The 12,603-nt window shown below is 37.5% G+C and overlaps 1 protein-coding gene across 5 annotated transcripts in view; it reads right to left on the bottom strand.

Annotated features, from left to right (window-relative positions):
* Positions 1–12,603, bottom strand: part of VCAN (versican) — a 110,828-nt gene that overhangs the window by 37,487 nt on the left and 60,738 nt on the right. For 4 of the 5 annotated variants that reach the window (XM_012477602.3, XM_012477604.3, XM_012477601.3 and 1 more), the window contains one exon: positions 1,817–7,090. The exons of the other annotated variant lie outside the window; for it this stretch is intronic. In XM_012477602.3, coding sequence (XP_012333025.2) covers positions 1,817–7,090 — 5,274 coding nt within the window. The remainder of the gene's footprint in view (positions 1–1,816; positions 7,091–12,603) is intronic. 5 annotated transcript variants of the gene reach the window in all.

Here is a 12,603-nt window from a genome sequence, read left to right as displayed (position 1 = left end):
AGACTGTGATGTGCCACACGAACGTGAAGAAGTGCTGTTACTATTCCCACCACTGACCCTGGACGCCATGCCGAGACCATGAGACAAGGACTTAGTGAGTCAGTCTTTCTGTGAACTGGAAGTCATTCCAATTAAAAGAAAACTTCTGTTTTTATGAATTTTATTCTCCCCTAAATAGTTCATAGTAACCTCTGAAAGTTGAACCTGCAACAGATAGACCAGGTAATCCCATAAGAGCTGCTGTTTACTGAATTAAGCTAAAGTGACTATTGGTTTTGCAATGAAGACGCAAACTATAATTCTTGGTAAATACTGTGAACTGGATAATTGGCACATATTTCTCATTTGTCAAACTTAACTCTGTAAGTACCTAGCTATTACCAGTTATTTTTATATCATATTTTCAACAACTGAAGTATATTAAACTAACTTACAAAACAATAAATATTTGTCAAATTATTAGATTATCATTTACAGATTAAACATAGAGTGATAACAAAAAACTGAATGTCAACTACCTTTCATTAATGTCACTCAAAATATTTCAAGCCATTTGTTAAAAAATGCACTTTCTGACTATCTTACTCTTTCTGAAGCACATCAAAACAAAGCATTCTTGGCACAAAAGGTAATACTGATATGATCAGAAGAATAATTTTAACAATAGTCATGGCATAAAACATACTGGTTAAAATACAACATGTATTTTGAACCAAGACAGGCATTAAAGTACTGATTTTTTTTTCTCTCTTTTTCCAGGAAGTAGCTAGGTGATGATGTCTATTTTTGGATTCCACTGACATTTTTAATATAAATAATAACATTCTGGGAAAACACTATTAGAGTGGATTTCTTAGCATCCTCAGGCTAGATTAAGAGAAAATAAATTCTACAAAGTAAATATTCCAAGATTCCTGGTTCACATATTGTTCAATATAAATGGTTTATTTTTATAGTATGCTGAAACCAGCAAAGAGCAGTAAAAAGACTATGGACTTTAGTGTAGAGTTGAGCTGGGTTTAAAGCCTCCTTTTACCACAATGTGGCTGTGCCACCTTGGCCAAGTTATTGAGCCTCTCTGAATCTTCACACTTCACCCTTTCACACGGGGCTTTTACAGCTTTTTTGTGACAATCAAAAGACATGGTTTATATGAAGCAGTATCAAATTCATGCTTTCCATACATTCAGTAAATAAATAGAAAACTCTCAACAGGCAGTATGTTTATATAATAAATGAATACTCACTACTGTTAGGCACTGTGTTTGAAGCATTATGTAGCTGTCTTAAACAAGGACATTGTATACAAGTATGAGCTGATACTGATACTGCACAAACTCTGAAATATTTATTAGAACTATTCACTACTCTCAAGTGTTAAAGGCCTGACAGAATTTGATATTGCACCAACAGCATCCATCAGTGGGAGGGTTTTTAAAAACAGGACTTTTTTTTCTAGTTTTAAAACTAAGATGTATAACAATGAGACATGTGACAAAGCAATACTCTAGTTGTGAGTAAAACAAATTGAATTTTTATAACATTAACAATTTCATCTTTTCCACGTTGCAATTGTATATTATTTCTAAAACTCAGAAAAAATCTAAAGTATACTTGCAAAGTCCAGAACTAATCTATACTTACTGTCATTTCATCTCATTATGAACTCAATCCTGTGGCCTGGCCTGCTGTTATGTGAACAATATAAAACTCTCCACTGATTTAACATCACAATAAAAAGTATATACATAGAAATGTTAGGACCAAGAGACTGTTTCCAGGTTTGGAAACAGATTTATCAACGTTGTGGTCTTACCTGGTAAATAGACTGCCGTGCCTTCCACTGACTCTTCATTAATGCCAATCAGGAAATCTGTTTCATTAGAAGTTTCCAGAAGGGAAAATGGTGGTGTTGCAAGCTCAGTATTAAATTCCACAGTGCTTACTGTTGCCTGATTATTTGAATCAAGAATTCTCGCTGCCACTTGCTGTTCTGACGCTGCTATTGTGGAATCCTGCTCTCTGATTAAAGCTGCTTGAGTTTCAGGGTTTGTTTCTGGAGAAGAAGAAATGGTGGGTCTCTCAGAAGTCTGTGGGCTTGGCCAAGGCACCACACCTGCCTCGACCCCATAAGTAGCAGAAGCAGAAGTAGAATGTGGCCACTGTGTAGCACCTTCTAATTTCATTTCATTGGCAGTTGTAATAGTTCCAGCCTCAGGTGTTTTAATGCTGGAAAACATCTGGATTACTTGTCCAGAAACTTGACCATCGGTTTTGTTTTGGAAATCTTGGAGAATCTCAGTTCCTTCCTCATCAATAAGTTCTGTGGGAGAAGCTTCCATTTCTTCTAATAATTTAGGCTTACCATCATCTTCTGAAGGTTCTAATTTTGTGTCAGGAGATAATGATGGGTGCTCAGTTATGTGAAGGTATTCTTCACTTGATGGTTTGAAAGTCGCTTCCATATTTACATTAATTTCCTTAAAAGGATTCTCTGGAGACATTACAGATGAGCTGACATCTATTCCTGGCAGAGCACTGGGCTGGGGGACCTCTGTGTGTCCAGAGGCTTCACTGCCTGAGTCGATAGTGAGTGGAGATGACGGTGTCTGAGAAGACAGCTTTGCAAATGTTGAAACTGCTGATGCTGTGTCAGTGTAATATGGGGGATTGAATCCTTCCATCATATTAGGCACCTCTGTTAAACTCTGATCCAAAAGATGGGTAGTAGCAATACTTACATAGGGAGTATGATCTACCAATGCCTCCTCGGCTCCTGAAGAGAATTCGGGCTGAAAAGACGGACCCACATGTTTCTTTTCTTCATACTCCTCCTGGGTCCTTTCAAATTGGCCCAATGTTGATATTATTTCACTTTGGTCTGCAATAGCTTGACCATCAGACAAAGTGCTTGATTCAAACATGTCATCCAGCACTTTTGCTTCAGCTTTTATTTCTTCAATCTCTGGAATCGCTGTGGCAGACTCACTAGGAATTGGCAGGGATGTCGGTGTGGGAAGTAAAATGTCTAATTCTGTTTCTGTGCTAGGAGCAGGGATCCCAGTTGTGAAGTTAAAGCCCATATGATCTAATTGGCTTCTATCTTCGTAAGTCACGGATTCATTGTGTGTTGCCTGAGTGTAGCTAGCCAGAAGAACATCACCAGAGCCCTCAAATGTTTCCTCAGTTAAAGAAAGGTTGGCAGCTGCTTCATACGTCTCTTGAACTTGAGTGCTGTCATCATTACTTCCATCATTACTGTCATGTGGTTCGGATGATACCTCTGGATCTATGTCTGTTTGCATTCCAAGAATGTCTTCATATACAGGTTTGGTATGATCAATATCTATGATAGTATTTTTATCTGATGTCAGCTCAGGTAGAATTTCAAGGATGGTACTCTCTGTAATTGTCAGTATTAAATCCTTGTCCTCTTTGTCCAGGTCTATAATAATATTTTCAGTGGGTTTTATTCTGTTAGGTTTTAAGGTAGAATCCTCCAATTCTCTGAAACGGTCTTGGAAACCACCTGCAACACCATTCGTGGACCTCTCATATGACACTGTATTTGATGGTGCACTCGTTGGAACAGGGGAGCTTTTGTTCTGCTCTGAATGAAGAAGCAGCATCACTGAAACTGTTGGGAATCCATCATCAGTAACAGCTTTAGCACTTGACACCTCAGGATGTTTTTCCAGGGACCCATCAGAAACAAATGTGGTGCTGCTTTCTTGTCTGGTCGCCTGAGTAGTTGCAGAAATATGAACTGAATCAACAATATCCACTTCTCCAGATCCTTCTCCAGAATGTTCACGAAACAAGTCAGATGGTTTTGGTGCTGATGTAACAAATTCTTTGGCCATTTCAAAACCATAAGCTCTAGCCAGAAAATCAGTGGACAAAGTTGTTGTTTCATTAGTTTCTGCTGCTGAAGAATTCTTGTTAGAGTCTTGTTCAGTTATGGTTTGTGGTCTACTAGTCTGGATTTCTCCTGCCCATCTGAGAGTCTGATTTTGAGGATGTTCGATGTCCATGGAGAAAGGTAGAGGTGCCACCGTGGGTCCTTCTGCTCTAGTGTCACTTAACATTTCTATTAAGGTTGTGCTGGCTACTGACTCACTACCTTCAGAGATGTCTGTTTGGGACTCGAGTGGTCCAACTTCACTTGCCACATTTTCCATTCTGTTAGAGGCTTCAGTTTTGTCACTTGAGGTACTTGTTTGTAAACTTTCCAGTTGAGGAGAGTGCGGATATAATGTGTTATTGATTTGTTCCATTTCAGTAAAATTCACTGACTCTGTTTGTAGAGTAGGTAAAACTTCTTCACCTGATCCCAGTCCAGAGAATAAGAGCTCAGTATCTGACTCTTGAATTGTTGGTCTCATACCTTTGGGAAAAAGTTTTATACTTTCTTCCTCTTTAATTGGTGCATCTGTGACTACATGTTCAGCTGGTACAGATTCAGTCACTGAGGCAGTAGCTAAGAAAAAATGTGACTTTTCAGTAGCTTCAGGAAGAGTTGTATAAGATTCCAAGCCCTTTGCATCTGGATCTGGAGTAGACACATTAGCTAAGGAAATGTCTTCCTCCTCCATTTCTTTATCAGCACTGTAAGTTTTCTTTGTTGTTAATACAGAATAATCTGCGGCTTTGAGTTCCGTTTCAGTAAATGTTTGTGAATCAAAGATTGTTTGTTCTGGTGCAGGAGAGTGTTGTGGCGATTCAAAAGACTTTTCTTCTTGAATTTGTTCCTCTGATGCTGTTTCATTTTCAATTTCTTGTCTTACAGGGTTCACTTCTTGCCTTGACCATAATTTGGCTGGTTCCATAGTTTGGGGAAAGTTTGTTGAAATTGTGGCACTGACCTTTACTTCCTCCTTTTCTACTGGTGTTTTAGTACCTTCCACTTCTGCTGTTGGTAAAATGGTGGATCTTCTCTCAGTTTCATTGACAGTACCCACTTCTCCCAAACCTTCATCAGTAATGGAGGAAGCTGTACCAGAAAAATTTCCCACAGCACTGGGAAGCACTGGATCAACAGAGCTGCTGACTGTGACCAGTTGCTCACCTGAGCCCTCAGCCGAGGATGTAAACTCTTCCCAAGGGAAGGCTGAAGTGCTGACCATGGTGCTACCGGGTCCTTCTGAGTCAGGTATGTGATTGATGTGAACTGAAGTAGGTATTGTAGATGGTGAAATCTTGGTATCCCTAAATGCTACATCTCCAGAGCCTTCCGTCATTACTGTTTCTTCTTTTGCTATGGGATGAGGCGCTGTTGAGTATTCTCTAAAGTCACCACTGAAATCTTCCTCCAAAGGAAAACCAGTGGAAAAGCCCCTTATTTCTGCCCCATGATTAGGTTCTCCTAATCTCTCTGAAATCAACATTTCCCTGGGTGTTTGGCTTATATTTTCAGCACCTTCTCTGTCCATTACTGTACTCAAAACCAGTCCTGTTGGCTCAGTGGAGAATGTAGTTCCCACATGTGGAGACAAAGTACCAGCTGCTTCCTTTTTGACTTGAATTTCATAATCTAAATTTAATGAAAATGAAGAAAGAGTGGTGGTTTCTGGGTGAGCAGCAGCTTCTCCAGAGCCCTGCTCCATAAAGAGAGAGGCAGGACTACCTGGGAGAGTAGCCAGACCTTCCTGAACCCCAGGTTGATGGATACTGCTGTGCTCAGTGGCTTGTGCCCCTAAATTTTCTAATGTATTTGTTTCTGTAAAGACAAGAGTAGAATCTGTCATTTCCCTTTCAGACTGTGCTGGTGTTGTAAAGGACATAAAACTTTTCCTGGCACCTGAATCACTAGATGTATCTACATTTGAACTTTCTAATTCAGAGGGTAAAATTATTTGATCCGATCTCTGTGTAGGTGAATATACCTCAATTGTAGAAGCTGTACCTGTAGTTCCCTCCTCCTCCTTCCTTTTCTTTTCTTCAGCAGAGATACTGGAAATCCACTCAGAAGTAACTGTTTCACTTACAAACTTGGTAGGCACCACTTCTGCAAATGGTTGTTCAGAAACTGAATAAACAGTGGTTGTGGGAACCTCAAAAAAGCTTTCTGTGGTTATCCTGCTAGTGTCTAAAGTAATGAGTGCACCAGTAGGATTTCTCTGTGATAAATCAGTTACGATGGTGGACGTTGTATCTTCATATTCTTCTGCTTCTCCAGAGCCTTCTGGAATTGGAATTGAAGAACTCCCTGAGAGCTCTCCAACTTGTCTAGGAGTCGCTTCTACCCAGCTTTCCTTGGTAGATAACAGGTCACCTGGCCAAGGATTTCCTATTAGGGTAACCGCTTCTTCCTCTGAAACATATACTGATGCAGAGCTAGGAACGACAGTGGGAGTGTATGTGATAGAAGTACTTTTTTCTACCTCTTCACCAGATGTTACTTCCTTAGGCCTGGCAAAGACTATTTTCTGAGATTCTTGGTCAATGGCAATCTCTCCTGAAGACTCTTCAGGAAACAGAGATATAGGTTCGATATGTTCATGTGCCTGATGACCAACTGCAGTATCTCTCTCTGTGTCTGATTCTGCCCCCTCTATGGCTGTCTCACTTTCAAATTCCTCATGGAATGAGACTGTGGGGAAAACATCAGGCTCACCACCTGAAAAATGTTCTGATGTTTCGGGGTAAGTCTCAGGCTTCCATGTAATTTCAAGAGATTCAGTTGTTTCTGCAGATTCATTAGGTTGCACAGCAGTAGACAATTCTGTTTCAGCTATTACAAACAGATGAGTATCACTTTCAGAGCTGTCTGAGAAATTCTGAGAAGGTGCAACACTTTCAAACTGGCCACGTCTAGCTTCTGCAGCTTCTGGGTCCTTGGGCACAGTGGTAACTAGATGCTTCCCGTTTATGTACTGCACAGATGGGGTGGTTGTCACATCGGTAGCATTTGCACACTCTTCTTCATCTTCTTCACTGTGGTATAGCTCTATTTCAATTAGGTCAGGTAAGTCAGGTATAATTTCAGCCATTAGATCATGCTCTGGATCTGTTTCTTCACTACAAGGTTCCTCTTCTTTAGATTCTGAATCTATTGGATGACCAATTACACTCAAATCACTCATTCGACCTGAAAAAAACAGAGTTTTCACAATACTTAAATAGAAAATTTGGCAGTGTATAACAGAAGAAATTGATAGCAAGGCTGGTCACACTCACACAAAGAGGGATTCAAATCTTTTCATAATAAGTGCAATCACCCTTTTATATGGTTCCCAGTCTTCAAATTTGCTGTTTTTATATTAACAATAAGGGAAATGTATTCAATTTAACGTTATTAAAACAGGTTATAAAGACTCGTCAACACATTTAAGAAAACAACATAGTCCTTAAAATGAAGCAAGGAATCACATACACATTGTAATCTTGAAATGCAGGAATTTATCTTTGTGTGAACTGCAAAAAGTAAAATTAAGACTATTTCATATAAAAACCATTTAAAAATTAAAACCATATTAAATAGAATTAATTACTTTTTCTATAGATCTATTTTTATATATGATCTATATAGGAAAAGTAATTGATTACTGTCCTTTTTGTAAGAGAACATTTATACACTCTCTATTCAATAAGAAAATGAGAAGAGATTCCTTCTGGCCCCTTCATAATATGTTCTAGAGCAGATTGTCTTATAGAAAAACAAGAGAGCTTTATTTATGGCCCTTTCACATTGCAATGGCATCCTCTACCCACTGCAGCACTGAGACAAGAGCTTAACCACAACCCGTGCACAAGAGTAGGAAGCACTGAGAGGAGGGCTCTGTGGGGAACAGCTCACTGAAAGGACAAGAAAGAACCTTCCACACCTGTAGACCTTTATCCTTCCCGAGATGCGACCTGGATTAGGTCAATTTTAGTTCTTGTTATTAACATTTTCTCTGAAGAGAAACAGCTCACTGAAAGGACAAGAAAGAAAGAACCTTCCACACCTGTAGACCTTTATCCTTCCTGAGATGTGACCCAGATTAGGTCAATTTTAGTTCTTGTTATTAACATTTTCTCTGAAGAAAGTTCAGGAGTCCTATCTAAATATTCTAACTAGCATTCTTCGAAAAGCACATATCATCAGAATATTTCCTAGACTGGAAATTGCCAAATGGTAGCAACCACTAAGCTCAACGGACTTTTCTGCTATCAAAAATACACCAGCAAGGCTCCTTGTCTTGGGCACTAGGAATGAAGAAATTCTGAGACCTCATGATAGAGGCATTCAACTGTCCTAGGACAGGGTCCTGCCACTGCAGCTGCCTTACATTTAGTGACAAGGCAGTATGAAAAGGTGTCTGTGTATGTACTGACCCATAAAGAAGACAAAAAATTACACACTGTTCACCACCTTGCCCATAGGAATAATAATGCAGAATTAGTTTTCAAACTAGCCCCAATCCATAATACACATGCATAGGCCGAACCTGAAAACGTTTAAGAGAAATCATTATGACGGAGCCAATTCTGCTTCCCACCCTATCATCTAAAGGGGAAAAACCAACTGTTTTCTCCAGAATTATTCCTGTTGCAAGAAGCTATTTCCTTCTACCTATAGAAAGAACAATATCTAGCATTAGCTGTTTCATCAGAAAAGAAAAAACCCTAGGGAATCAGTGTTGCTTATATTCTAATTTATTTTATGAATCAACACAAATATAGAAGTGTAGGAACTACCAAGACAAATTCCACAGAAGCTCCTGGAATTTTTTTAAATTAAAAAAACCAGACAATAAGACTTTTATGTAATCAGAAGACATATACATTTATGTATTTCTAGTGTATTATAAAAACATAAAATGAATTCAGATTATTTCTGACAGATGTTGCAATTATTGCTAATTGCCGAGTTCAAGGAAATGATTAAATGCCTTGTCATTTAATATATATATATAATTAAAAGGACTAAGTTTCTTCAATATTAGGTCACTAAAGTTCTTACTTGGCTCTTATATATAGTACCCATGATGTATACGTTTTAAAATAGGAGGATACCACAAAATATTCAATGATAACATCCTCTTAATACAGTTTGCACTGAAGGTAAACTTTGTGCTATGAAAAAAGAATGTGAAGAAAACGTTTAAGCTGCAGGAGAGGAGGCGTTTAAAATGCCTTCTGTACAAATGAATCTCTTGAAATATTCACATCAATAATTTTATCTAACCACCAAAGCCAGGAATCTCTCATTGCTAAAACTATTTGAATATCGTTGAATTAAGCCGGACACAGTTAAACTATTCAGTACAACTTCATGAAATTTAACTAGAGTTTTAAAATGTGCTTATCTTAAACTGCTCATACTATCATTTTACATGCAAGCAACCCTTTTATTTTGCTTCGTTAGAGTTAAACAAAACTAGAATTCATGATTAAGAAATATTAGATATAGGTACACTAAATTCTTACATCTGTTTGGTGATATTATAGCTGTCATTTAAATACAGAAAAAAGATTTTAAATAAGAAACATGGGCCAATGTCAAGCATATAAAGAACCTCTATCATATTTTGTACCCTTTTGTAAAGAATGAAGTTAAAACTAGACATTCAGCTAGGTTTCTCCAGCCAAACACAAGGATAAATAAGAAAATATCTGATCAATATTGCATATTTATAGACTCCTAGGCCAAGAATAGGGTAAAAACACTCATTGCTATTACAGATTTACTTAGGTTTCTAAGTAAACTTTTCACTTAAATAAATAAGACTGCTATAAACATATCTCATGATTTTCTTATTGAGTCATTACAGATGGAAGTCTGTCAAGTGTGATGTTGGTGGCTCTAAAAAAAAGTGGGTGGAGAAAAGCAGAGAGAGAAGACACAAAGATATGCCAACATGTCACATGTCAGTACGGCAGGAAACTGATGGATGGTCATGATACTCACTGAAATGTTTTGGGTTTTTTTTTTTTTCCTGGGAAAGAAAATGAAGAACTCTAATTGTAAATCATTAATATATAACAATTTAGCTATCAACTCATATTAAGACTACTTAATTCCACTAAAGGCCATGGCATTCATTCTATAGTTTCTGATTTTAGCTCCAATAACAAAGTATAATATTCTTTTAGTTCATATTCTACTCAGATCAAGAACTCTAATACTTCAAATTGCTCATAAATTTATAAGGACTTCCTTGCCATTTTAGACTATCATATAAGAATTTCTCACCAAAAACCCAACTGTTAGATGTAGTAAATTCCATTTTCTAACCTACATAAATATGATAATGCTTCAATCACAGCAATATAAACATATCAGAGACAGAATCTTTGCATACACCTCATAAACACAGCATTGCTTCATATTGGTTTTTGCACACAAAATTAATTTCATTACCACCACAATCATGCCTGCTAACCTAAATGTAATATCTCTTCTGGTGCTAATTGATTTCTCAGAATATACCGAGTACCTTTTATGTGTCGGACCCAAAGGCAGACAGTCTCTTGTCAACTTCAGAGAGACCCAAGTGTACTTTCCATGTCTCTCCTTGCCCCCTTCCTCTCTCTCTCTGAAACAAATGTTCTTGCCAGTAAGTCAAAGAACTGGCATTACTAAACATTTTTCCCCTATTTTAATGGAAAATTTTCTGAATGTACTTATTGCAAATGTACCAATTATTAAATTTAGATTAGAATTCCTTTCCCCACCCACCTCCCAAGTATTTGACCTGACTTGCCTTCAAAATGATAGAAAACAAAAATGTATTATGCAGTTTCATCTTATCTTTCTTATCATGAAGTCGGCAGCACATCAAAATAAATTGAGTAATTGAGAGGAAAATCTACCTATAAATAAAATAATAAGCTCATTTAATAAGTAAAATATAAAAAATTGTTTGTTTGTTTTTTTTGAGATGCAGTCTTGCTCTGTCACCAGGCTGGAGTGCAGTGCCTCGATCTCGGCCCACTGCAACCTCTGCCTCCTGGGTTCAAGCGATTCTCCTGCCTCATCCTCCCAAGTAGCTGGGACTACAAAAATTAGCTTGCACCACCATGTCCAGCTAATTTTTGTATTTTTGGTAGAGATGGGTTTTCACCATGTTGGCCAGGATGGTCTCAATCTCCTGAACTTGTGATCCGCCTGCCTTGTTCTCCCAAAGTGCTAGGATTATAGGCGTGAGCCACCGCACCCAGCCGAAATTTTCTTTTTTAAAAATAAATTCTATTGTGTATTTGAGGTTTACAACATGATGTTATGAGATATACGTAGATGGAAAAATGAAGCAGATTAACATATATACCATCTTTTTTGTGAGAAAAGCAACTGAAATCTACTTAACAAAATCCCAATACAATACAATTTTATTAACTACAGTCTTAATGTTGTATATTAGATCCCCAGAAAGAAATTGTCTACTAAATGGGAATTACTTAATTTCAAAAAATAAAATAAAATGGGACTTGAAATTATTTTGTTTCCTTTTTCTGAAAGTAATAGTCTCACAATTAAGCAACTATAATTATTCTTTAAATAAGTTGTGACAACTTGCAAATGGTTTTATTGAATTTTTTTTTATTTTGGCAGGGTCTTGATCTGTTGCCCAGGCTGGAGTGCAGGGATACCATCACAGGGAGCCTCAAACTCCTGAGTTCAAGCAATCCTCCTGCCTCAGCCTCCCAAAGTACTGGGATTACAGGTGTGTACCACTGCATCTGGCTGGATTTCTTAATGTATAAAGGAAAGAGAAATGTTAATTACCTAGGGCTTTAAAGTTAAAATTTTCTGCTGACATTTCCTATACATACCATCTAAATTTTATTCTGTCAGTATAGCTTATTTCTTCCCATACTTTTAACATCTGATAGCAGGGAAAGGTGGGGTATAAAACCTATCTACCATTACTATATACAGATAAATTTTTCCCTGCCCTGTCACCCAAATTCCTGTCACTAACTCCTTGCATCTCACCAAATCCTACTTGCCCCTCTTTGTTTATTCTTCCTCTGAAATTACCTTTTCATCCCCCTTTCCTGTCACCACCTCCACCCACACCTATTATTAGAGAATCTCAACAGCTGTAATTATTGCAAACTAGAAAAGTTTCTCTGTGGTGTATAGTAAGTGGGGGACACCTGTGCTATTGTGAGAGAAGGAATCTCATTCCAAAATGGTGATCTGCTATATTTCGTAGGAACAGAGCAACTCAATGGTGTAATTGACATTCCAAGCTCTTAGATGAACAAGGCCTTATAAAAGACTGCTCTATTCTAGAATTTTACCCAAAAGGCAATATAACTTTTATTTGGATTTCAAGAGTCAAACCACAGAACTCTGAGTGTATGTATAATCTTTTCTATGTTTATATGAATGTATTTTAACAGCTTAACTTGAATATACCAGTACCATGGTTAATAGGTTTTTTTAATGACATTTCACACAAAGCTTTATTGCTAGCTGACCTCAAATTATTCACCAAGTATTTTTAAGTACTTCATAGCAAAGTTTTGTAGACAGAGCACAAGTCTTCCAGTCATACTGTTACCAGACACAAAACATAGTTGCTAAGATGCATAGGCAGCTGGTTATAGTTCATGTTCTCCTTGGGGAATTTTACAATTTAAGTTTAGGAGCTTTTAATTAAATGTAAG

The sequence above is a fragment of the Aotus nancymaae genome, unplaced genomic scaffold (assembly GCF_030222135.1).
Source record: "Aotus nancymaae isolate 86718 unplaced genomic scaffold, 86718_ANA_hifiasm-v0.15.2.pri h1tg000014l, whole genome shotgun sequence".
Taxonomy (NCBI): Eukaryota; Metazoa; Chordata; class Mammalia; order Primates; family Aotidae; genus Aotus; species Aotus nancymaae.
This window is presented reverse-complemented; position numbering and strand designations above follow the sequence as displayed.